The sequence below is a fragment of the Vitis riparia genome, chromosome 9 (genome assembly GCF_004353265.1).
Source record: "Vitis riparia cultivar Riparia Gloire de Montpellier isolate 1030 chromosome 9, EGFV_Vit.rip_1.0, whole genome shotgun sequence".
NCBI lineage: Eukaryota > Viridiplantae > Streptophyta > Magnoliopsida > Vitales > Vitaceae > Vitis > Vitis riparia.
Window position 1 is genome coordinate 13,924,981 of NC_048439.1, and position 11,674 is coordinate 13,936,654.

General features: G+C 30.6%; 1 protein-coding gene across 1 annotated transcript; it reads right to left on the reverse strand.

Annotated features, from left to right (window-relative positions):
- Positions 1–7,901: 7,901 nt before the first annotated feature.
- LOC117921840 (receptor-like protein 1) lies at positions 7,902–9,959 on the reverse strand. The gene is made up of 3 exons (XM_034839796.1): positions 9,073–9,959; positions 8,025–8,949; positions 7,902–7,962 (listed from the first exon to the last, which is right to left on the reverse strand). The coding sequence occupies exons 1-3, from the start codon at positions 9,527–9,529 to the stop codon at positions 7,902–7,904; spliced, it is 1,443 nt and encodes a 480-aa protein (XP_034695687.1). The 5' UTR covers positions 9,530–9,959.
- Positions 9,960–11,674: the final 1,715 nt, after the last annotated feature.

The window sequence follows — 11,674 nt, forward strand, 5'->3', positions numbered from 1 at the left end:
AGAATGGGGACCATTAGGACCCATAGGAGTATTGGCTCCCTCATAATCCAATTCTAAAGTTGATTCAATATCCCACTATAGATAATCAACTGAACTTCAGTATCCTATGTAAAGAACAAGACACTAAGTGCTTGGGTCTATGACCTACTATCCATTGTATGCAAACTCCCCATGAATTGGTGTCTGTAATCTAATAAGGTAGTGTTATCACCTATCCAGATTACCTCTCTAATCCTTGAGTTACAAATCCCACTTATCATGTGATCAACTGACATACTCTAGTTCCAAGGAGCATATGTCAAATTCCACTAAAGGAATTACTATGACCATAGATTTCATGATCACATGTCCTTTAGAACACCCAAGGGGACACACTGTCTCAATCCCATGAGATATCATGGTGCCTATATTGAGAATTCCTGTTGCCACCGGTCTCCATCGACAGTGATTCAATCCATAAGGATATATGATCACTTTAAGGTCTCACCCAAAGATCAAAGCCTCTGATTGATTTTGGCACAAACTAAATATCCTCTCAAGGTTAAGAGTCTATGCAGTATAGTAGCTTAGTGAATCATGATAATTGATAGCCTTGCATTGTGATTCAACGTAGCTCCTGTCCAATGTGCATCACATACACTAGTGCACTCACCATGGGCAATCCATCTCGACGGCCAAGACAAGCCATCCCTCCAATTAGGAGGTGGTGCACTACAATCTTTACTGTCTTGATCGGTTTGCATCTTTCTTAATTTTCAATAAAAATTATGGTTTTGAGTAAGACACGAATCCAGGCTTGTGGTTCCAAACAAATGGGATAATTCTAGGCTAGATTTGTGTATATCAATTGGGGAATTGGTGAAACCCCTACATAAAAATCATTTTTTTTCAAAACTCATCTTTACTGCCACCTTTGCCACTTGTTAAAATCGTATCTATCTATTTTTCAGGAATTATATACAAGATGTGTATGATAATTGATGATTTTGTATACTTTGATTATTTTTGCTATACTAATTAGATAACAAGCATGCTAGGATTTCTTTATTTTATTATTATTTAACCCCTCATGTCTCATGGAAGTGCATTATAAGTTATCCATGCGATTCAAGTACGCCCTCTATCACCCACCTTCTAAATTCTGTGAATATGCTTGTCACTGTAAACTGCACCTATATTTGATAGTGCTTGGGTGTCTTGATATATTGTTTTATTGTTCGATTATTTATGATAAAGCGCATGCTAGATGATATATTATTTGAACTAACTTTGATGTCTTGTGATAGCGCTTAAGAAGCAGTCCAGGTACGCACCCTAAATCTTCATTATGATTTGTGATTGGTTTTCTTGTCTAGCATGTTATTTTTGGAAATCACGTTAGTCTATCTAAGTACCCTCAATCAACCAATTAATTGCCACATTCCCCTCAACTTAGTCAGTAGAGACCTCTTTAGGGCTTAGAGGGGTGCCACCTCTTAGAGATACCCTCTCAATAGGTAACCTAATCATTGGACCTAGACTCAGGTTTTTCAAAGACACGCTTTTCCAAAAACTATGGAGTCACATCTTTAGGGTTTTCTTTCTTATTTTGTTTTCCTTTAAAACAATAATAAAAAAAATAAGTGGCGAATCTGATTTTCCAAAACTAATTTTTCATTTAATAAAAGCGAGTCTCGCTGATCGAGTGGGGACGCACGTGAAAAATGCGAGTCCACACAAAGGGATTTTTAGCGGAAAATGACTAGATGTCTGTAGTAGAATAGTTTGAATTTCAATTTTAGAAACATAAAAATTAGTTTGAAAAACAAGCTATTTTTATTTAAAATTGCGAAGAAAGTAAGATTTTTTTTAAAAAAAAACCTCTTTAACACGAGAAAGGATTCGGAGATAAAGTAAGAAGAGAATGATAAGGATAAACATAAACCTTCATTTATGCTAAAGGCTATGTCAGAATAGCTAAGTAAGAAATACATCTCTTTATATATATATATATATATATATATCTTTTGCATCTTTGTTTTGGTAGTAAATTTATGATTCTCACCCCCTGATGTAATTTCTCGTCTAAATAGTTGCTCACTTGAAAGCTTTCTAGAATATATTGATCAACTTTTAATTAAAGAATATTATCAATGATTAAAATTATCCAAATATGTCTCAAAATATCCCTAAATATTTTAGCTTAATTAAAGAACAATATTTACAAAGAATAAGGAAAACTATCCAAATATGTTTTCCTTAACCTCTATAAATAATGGGTTTCTTTAGCTCTCAAAAATACATTGGAAGATATAGGAAGACTTTCATATTTGATAAGAGTTGAAGAAAAATCGTTCTTCAAAGACCAAGTTCAAATATTTGAAGAGCAAGTTTGAAGATTCAAAGATTAAGTTTGAAACTTCAAAGATCGAACAAGGTGTTTTCAATATGAAATTAAGCATTCATGCTCTTGCTGAACATGAGCTATGCCAGAGTCCAATTACAACCTAAGACATGCCAAGGTCTAGGCCCGAGTTAAAGGCAAACCAAAGTCCAAGTCTATTCCAAGACATGCCAAAGTCTAAGTTTGATGTAAAACACACCAAAATTTAAGCTTGACCTAGGACATGCTAAAGTCCATGTTTAAGTTGAAGACACAACAAAGTCCAAGCTTGGGCCTAAAACATACATAAGTTCAAGTTTAAGTTGAAGAAACGTCAAAGTCTAAGCCTAGGTCAAGACATGGTAAGGTTTAAACCAAGCTAAATCCCAAGTTAAATTTTTTATAAGAAGGATTAGAGGACAAACTAGTGGTGTATCTCTTTTAAAAAAGAAAAAAAAGAAAAAAGATTACTCAACTAGCTTGAGCTCTCAAGGGCTTCCTCAAGATGCTTAAGCACTGTTGGAAAATTTGATTCAAGCAAAGAAAGGGAATAATTGAAAAGGAAAAAGGGAAGAGGATTTGATATTGAAATAGGAAAGACATATTGATGAGGGATTACAAAAGGGAAGGTTAGGTTGATGCATGAGCGATTAAAATGGGAAGGTTGGTAATCTGGATAAGGAAAGTTTGAGTGATAAGAAAAATGAAAGTTTGAGGTTGATTAAAGGATAAGAAATGAAAAAGATGTAAATTTTGAAACAAATTGGAATTCAAATGGAAGAAGGGGATGAAGTATAAAAAGATCAAAAAAAGACTTTAAAAAAAAATAAAAAGTGAAATAGAAAAGAAAGAAGGAAAGGAGAAGGGCAAGGAAAATAAGAAAAGAGACTTACTTTAAGGTTTCAAGGAGGAGATAGAGCAGACAAAAGAGAAAGTAGCTGCTACACTCTGAACTCCCATATCATTGCCATTAAATTGAAAGATCTATCTTCATTCATATCATTGGTAAGTGTCTTGACATCTTGAATTTCAATTATGACCATCTTCCTTCTTATTAGAATGTTAAGCTTGAAACATGAAATCCATGCCATGAATGGATTTAATAGTTGAGTAATTTGATTGCTTTCATTTTTGTGGATGATGTTCAAATTATCATGTGTTCTAGTCCAAATAAATGAAGAGAAAATAAAAATTAGATTGATTTTAAACTCCTAAGCGAGGATTTTGCGAAAGTAGAAAAAAATGACATGTTCATTTTGGGATTGATGATTAGAGATGAAATTATGGTTTTCCATTATTTAAGACCGATGAAAATGGGATAATGCTTTAGACCTTGAATGGTACAAATCGATTGACTCCTCATTTTCACTATAAATTTAGTATTGGGTTAAGATCGCATGGCCAAGACATTATAAGCCTTCAAATCTTGATTTTTCAAACCAAAGATAGATATTTAATTAGGTTTGATTAGTTACGAATAAAAAAAAATTTATAACAAAATATTCTAGAAAAATGGATAAAAAAGCAAAAGAAAGAATCAGTTTTCAGCCTCAGTGGTCATTGGACCCAAAGAGGGTGGTCAAGCTTCGTAGGCCGCTCAATTGCCTTCTAACAGCAAGCCCCTTCAATCTCCATTTCCCATGCTCATCCTTTGCATCTCTTTTTCCATTATTTTGAGTGATAAAGTGTGACTCCTTAAGGTGTATTTGGACTTGCTTTTGTCATGAAATGAAAGAGAAAAAATTGTACCATTTACTTGTATAGCTTCCATGAAAATCAATTAATTCAACTCCATCACTCTACTCATTTATTCACATGATTTACCATGCTCTTTAGTCGCTATGCTTATCTTGTACATAATTTCAACGAGGTGTCCATCAAATAATTAATTGAAAATAATGTTTCTCCCCGTTCATTAATAGAGACCAAGTTGAATTAAGCCTAGAGAAGTGTTTTTATGACTTCCCAATAAATAACTTGACCCCCAAACTTGATCTAGGCTTTGCAACCATTGCCTTTTTGTTTGTTTGTTTGTTTTTTTTTTTGTTTCTAGGAGTTATCATGGTTTTAATTTTCTTATTTTGTTTTTTTTCTATTTAAAAATGAAATAAAATAAACAAAGACTCTAAAATTTTATCAATATAAAAAAGAGTTTTTCAAATAAAAAGAAATTCAACCATCGATGTTGCACTTAAAAAAATATGGGTTCATATTCCCTTTTTTTGGTCATTTTCTATCATTTCTCTTTAATTATTTTTATTATTTTTTCTATTTCTTTTTTTCTATTACTTTAATAATTATATTTTTGGTAATATTTTATTGATATATTTACTTAAAATATGATTTTTATCAAATTATTATTATTATTAGAATAATATAACACTATATTATAATAAGTAACACTAGTCAATAATTATAATGTAAATAATCCTAGCTACTACTTATAATGATCATATTATAAGCATTAACCTAAATAATAATAATAATAATAATAATAATAATAATAACAAGAAAATAAATAAGCTAAGAAAAGGAAAAAGACAAGCGAATGATAAAAAAAAAAAAACAAGAAAGTGAATAAGTTGAGAAACGGAAAAGGACAAGCTAATAATAGAAAAAATTAAAATAAAATAATTTATTTATTTATTTATTTATTTCATATAAAATTTATAATATGATGATTAAAATTATTAACTATTACTATTTATAAGAAGAAGAAGAAGAAGAAATTGAGAAAAAAATAAATTGATAGACTAATATTACAAAAATTTTAAAATAAAAAATATATATATAAAAAGGAAAAGAGTAAGGATAGTTTTGCCTTTTCATCTAGTATGGACTTCTTGTTAAATTTAAAAAATGGGAATCCTTTATACTAATTATATTCATTTCCATACCCTGTGCAAAGCCAGGCAAGGAAAGACTATCTAATACCTAATGCTAGGACTTTCCTTTTCAGGTGTTGCTGATAGTCTTGACTAGGGGATGGCTCAGTACATAGTAAAATTAGCACATTGAATCATGATTTCAAGGATCATACATTTATTTTAGTTGATGCTTTTATTTTAGTTTTCTATTTGATATAGTTTTTGACATCATTACACCTTACTTCTCCTCCAAAATGATAATATTAACACCACTCAAGTCCTTAGCCCAATGAAACTCAAGGCCCAATCATAAATTCATGCCCAAGCCTTTCTCACAACCCAACGTGGTGTCTAATGTAGGTATTAATAGATACTGTATGTTTGATGGAGTTTAAAATGTGTTAACAATTTTTGGAATAGCCTTGTCAATCAAGATCTTTGAGATCGAATAATTGTATTGATGATTTATTTTAGTTTTTTAGGTAATGCATATTTTTTAATGGATGATTTGTTTACATCCATTAAGTATGTTCATAACAGTTCATGAATTTGACTAGCTTAGTAATGACTATAGTACATCACATCTCTAATTGGTGGGGTGACTTATCTTGGTTATTAGAGCGAGACTCTAAAGTGGATGTATTAGTATACATCCGTTGCACATTGAATAAGATCTATGAAGATAATGTCCCTTATGTTATCAGGTTGACATATTAAATATCAAAGCTTCTACCTTGCATAAATTCTTAACCCTCAGAGATATTCAAGCTAATACTTGAATTGGTAGTTACTTTGAGTTACAATTGAGTGAGATCCTTTTGTAGTTATGTATATGCTCATGATCTTTGGTTATTGCTTCATTCACATGTAGTGAGATTATACACAAAATGGGCATCATGATATCCTAATGGGATAGTAATTTCCCCTTTGAGTAATCCTAGAGTGTATGACCAAAGTTGAATCCTTGGTTAAGTAATTTCATTAAGTTGGAATTACTTGCATTGCTAGTCACTTTCAAGTTACAATCGAGTGAGATCCTTTTGTAGTTATATACATGCTCATTATCTTGAGTTATTGCTTCATTCACATCTAGTGAGATTATACTCAAAATGAGCATCATGATATCGTAATGGAATAGTAATATCCTTTTTGAATAATTCTAAAGTGTATGATCAAAGTTGAATCCTTGGTCAAGTAATTTCATTAAGTTGGAATTGATATTAATATCCTTACAGGATACTGAATTATGAATGGTCATAACAAAGTTGGATTCGTAACTCAAAGGAATAAGATATAATTTAATTGGATGATATTTTAATTCTAATTAAATTATGTATATCAGTTTATGGGAAATAAGTGCAAGGATAATAGAATACAGGACAAGCTTTATTTAGCTTCTTTTAATTTTCCTAAATTAGTGGAGTTCAATCAATCTTTTTTAGTAGAAAAAATTATTAATTTATAGAATCATGAGTGATTAATTCCATAGGAGCCACACACTTTTAGGTCCCAATCATCCCACTCTAACTATCAATAGTTTGTGCATTTTTAGAAGAAACAATGGATGAGAGGTGGGTGTGCCTTGTGGTCTATGGTGTATTTAGAAGAGGTGGGTGCTGAAATTAATAGGTGAATTTAACACCTTGAGGGTATTTCAATTTTTTTGTATCAAAACTAAATTTCTTTTAGAGACTAAATTTTTGGATATGTTCCAAAAATTTAACACCTTTCTTCTTCTTCTCATCATTTAATTTTAAACATTACCCATACCAATCAAGCATAAGATGTTAGTAAAATCATTGTGGAAGATTAAAGGGTGTTGAGGCATTCATAATAAAAAAATAAAATAAAACTAAAAGTATGAAAAATCCAATCTTTCTCTATGCATGTTATAAATCTTTTAAAAGCTTTCACGAAACCCTTATACAAGGAAAACTAACAACAATAACTCATGTATTACATATAATTTATTATTACTTATATAAATATATTATACAACTATAATTTGTCATTTTAATGCTATTGTACTATATATAATATTAAACATGTATAGCTTAATGACATATATGTTGTAACAAATTATAATAATTGTCTAATATATTAGTATTAGTATTATTATAATTAAACGAGGAGAGTTGATATCTCACACAATTAAGAATTTAATTGATTGTGTCTTCTCCATGCTATAAACACAAGAACTTCTTGAGTGATCGATCATACATATGCATGCTTGATTTTAAAGTGTGTGAAATGCAATTCTAGCTAATCAAAATCAAAACATGATTTTGTATTTGATATTTCAATCATTGCTATAATAAAAGCCACTAACATGGTGAAAAATTATTTTAGAATTCCTATATTATACCAAAGATGATGAGTTATACTTCCTTGAATTGTTTTTCTAATGATCTATTATTTGATATATTATACCAAAAATGATAATTGAAAATTAAAATAAAAGATAGGGAAACTTTTAACCCATATCAATCATTCACCACTAGAAAAATGGGTGACTATCACCGCTATCACTGCATTTCTTTTTGTCATGGAAACCAATAGTAGTTGATTTCATAAACATTGTTCAAACTAAAAATATCTAATTATACACAAAATATGGGAAAAACTAGGAAAGAGTGTCACATGTAAAATAATAACAAGAATATATACATTCTTCAATAAAGTTGAACCATCTTTGACGCCAATATGGGTCCATGTAAAAGAAGGTAGCAAATCCTAATAAGATCATGATATATGATGTAGTAAAACTTGCAATGAAAACAACATCTATATCATACCATTTTCCCTCACTTTCTTTGCAAGGTTGTGATGGTAAGTATGGTGACTCAATACTTGTGTTGCATTTCCTCTTTAACATTGGCCCACAAAGAAAAGGATTATCTTCATAACTGCTTTCACCAAATGTCCCAAACTGTGCCTTCATATCTAGAACTCTACCGGAGAGATTGTTATGAGCCACACTGAAAACTTCTAAAAAAGTTAGTCCAATCAATTGAGGAGGAATTTCTCCACTCAATTGATTATTAGAAAGGTCTAAGCTCTCTATTTGAGAAAGATTGGAGAAACTATTTGGAATGGAGCCTTTCAATTGATTATGAGACAAGTTCAATGCAAGAATCCAACTTAACATTCCAAGTTCATAAGGTATGTTACCTGTTAAGTTGTTACATGACAAGTCCAATCCAGAAATGAAATCAAGGATGCCACCTTTGTAGGAGACATGCCTGTTCTTGATGACAAACTCAACTTCATCTTTTTGTTCATATACAAAATTTGAGTACCCCCAATATTTCACCAAGTAACCTGCATATACAGGACGAGACCCTTCATACCCAGAATCACGGATCCGTGCAAACAAGTCCTCCTTTTTCATCTCCCCAAATGGGATATGGCCAAAGCATCTAGGAATTGGCCCTGAAAAAGAGTTGTTTGAAAGATCCATCAAGCTTATTTCAGTCAAATGACAAAGATGATTGGGAATGAAACCATTGAAAAGGTTTCCTCTTAGCAAAAGAATCCTTAGCTTCAAAAGTGCAGAGATTGAATTGGGAATGCTTCCAAATAACCTGTTATCTCTAATATCCAAAGTCAATAGATTTGAGGAGGAATTGAGAAAATCTCTGGGTATTAATCCTGTAAGCATGTTCCCTTGCAAATGTATGTGCTCTAAATGCTCCATGCTCTTCAAAGAAGGAAGAGATCCTGAAAGAGCATTTTGAGAAACGTCAAGAAACTCCAACCACAACAATTGAGAAATCTCAGGTGGTAATTTGCCTTTAAAACTATTGTTGCCCATGACTAGTGTGTTCAAAGATGTCATGTTACCTATCCAGCTTGGAATTTCACCTGACATGTAGTTGTTGCTCACATCCAACACCTGCAACTCATAGATTCTGGAGATTACATTTGACAGAGTTCCCCTGAACTGATTGTTGTCCAAATACAAATACCCTAACCCAGTCAAATTAAAGTCCATCGAAAATATTTCACCATGAAATTTATTATTTGATAAGTTCAGAATCTCCAAATCTTTTGCTCTAAGCAGTTGCTTTGGTACTTCTCCTGAGAAATTATTGTTTGACAAATCTAACACCCGTAACGAACTCATTTCAGCTATTGAGGATGGGAGAATACCTTCAAAACCATTGTTGGATAAATTTAGAAACATAATATTTGGAATCATATGGGCCGCATTTTCTTGAAGTTGTCCATCCAACTGATTGTGTGAGATATCCAATGAGCTGATACGAATATTAGGTCCCAAGGGAAGTAGTTGACCCATTAAAGAGTTATTCCTCAGGAGTAGAAATTCCAGTCTCGTATTGTTTTCAAGCAGCCAATTGGGGAAACTTCCTGTCAAGTTATTGTGGGAGAGATCAACCCCCACTAACTTGAATTGGTATTGAAGAAAACCAGGAAGGTCACCGGTGAGCTTACAGCTGGATAACACAAGACCTTTCAACTGAAACAGGGGAACCCAACCAGCTGGATATTCAGTTTCTACCTCAAATTTGTTGTTATCACTTCCAAGTATGACCACTTGAAGCTTGGAGTGATTAGCAAAAGAGCTGATAGAGAATGAACCCTCAAATTGATTATGACTAAGATCGATGTACTCCAAGGATGTGAGATTAGGCAATAGAGAAGGAGAAACATTTCCTGATAATAGGTTATATGAAAGATCCAATAACCTTAGAAATGTCAAATTATTGAAACATGGAGGAAGGATCCCTTGGAATAAGTTGTAAGAAAGATCTAACTCTTGAAGCTTATTCAATTGGCACAAACCTACAAAAGAGAATAAGACATGTAACTAATCATCTCTTTGGCATGTCTTTGACTCCAAACTTACAACCATCTATTGCTCAATTAATGAGGTTTTCATCAATTAAGAGGTCTATATGAACTAAAAATAGTGTTTTTCATTAAATACTAAAAATTAATAGACATCACTTAATTAGCATAAAAAACAACATATTAAAAAAAATGTTGAATATGATCTTCTTAGACATCAACAATGATAGTAATCTTTATGATATTTTTAAATAATAATCTTTAAATCTAAAATTTGTTCTTCCTTGAATAAGTTTTCTCCAAATTGTTGAGTTTTTCAAATCCATAAAAAGAAAGATGAACATAAATGATGTTGGGAGATGTTTTAAATGATTTAGTATTATAATCTAGAGATAAAAATGTTTTTTCCATTCCTTCAATTTCCATTGAAAGAATTTTTATTCAAATTTTATATCAAATGAAGCAACATGATTATACTTACTTTCAAAAATTCAATTTCCTGAATTTTTTTGTTATTCATTCCATTGTTTCTCCTTAAATTTGTTTAACTCCTAATTAAAAATTAATTTTCTTTTCAAGTATGATTCATTCTTGAAAAAAACAGCAAGAAAAAAAAAGAAATAATTTTCCTGTATTGGATAAAATACGAAAAGGTAAGATAAAGTATTGTTTTTTCATTAAACAATAAAATTTAATAGACATAAGTTAATTACACTCATAGGAATGAATACACACAATTAACTAATTATAGTAATTTATAACAATAATAACATCAAGCTCATGTTTCCAAATTATTGAATTTTCAACTCAAAAAAAAAAAAGGAAAAGAAAAAGAAAAGATGAAGCTAAATAATGTTAGCAGTAAATATTTTTTATTTTTAAATAATTTAAGTGATTAAATACTATGATCTAGAAAGAAATATGTTTTTCCTTTCCTTTTATTGTCATTGGAAAAAATTTTATTTAAATTTTGCATCAAATGAAGAAATCTATATAATTTATACCAATGAGGATTTTTTATGAACTTTTTATTAGCTAAATTTTAATATATTTACTCCTCAAAGTTATTTTTCCTTTTTTTTTTTGTAATTTTTGAAAATATGTTTTTCCTTTAATTTTGACAACCTTAAGAATGATTTATTTTTAAAGGATCCATAGAGTTATTGATATTTTGTCTTTTTTTTTTGTGGGGTGTCATCATCATCATCATCATCATCATCATCATCATCATTATCATCATTATTACTATTATTATTATCATTATTATTATATTTTTGAATTATTAAAACTTAAAATTTTTGTGAAGTTTAATTATAAATATTATAATAAATTTCACTACGTATAACATTTGTATTAATGTATTAAAAGGCTAAATAAAACAACCCAAACTCTTAAACATTCACTTATACAAAATGAAATTGATGACACGCACCAATATTAAAGTATTATCCCAAGTGGATGGCTAGATGAGAGAGTCATTATGGTATAAAAAGATACCTAATAGGTCATCTTCTAGGCCCAAAGATCTAAATTAAATTCCAATTAATCATTAAGTTATTGGCATCAATCCCAATTTAATTGTATGAGAATTCAAAAACAGCACACATCCTTTTCAAGGATAAGGGAAGCTAAG

Excerpts from the sequence above, each read along its gene's own strand:
- LOC117921840 (XM_034839796.1), bottom strand. The coding sequence starts at position 9,529 with ATGGGTCAACTACTTCCCTTGGGACCTAATATTCGTATCAGCTCATTG. Across the intron at positions 8,950-9,072 it reads TGAAATTCCAAGCTGGATAG|GATCTCTTCCTTCTTTGAAG; the intron begins GTAACATGACAT and ends ATGCTCTTTCAG. Across the intron at positions 7,963-8,024 it reads AAAGAAAGTGAGGGAAAATG|GATTTGCTACCTTCTTTTAC; the intron begins GTATGATATAGA and ends TGATCTTATTAG.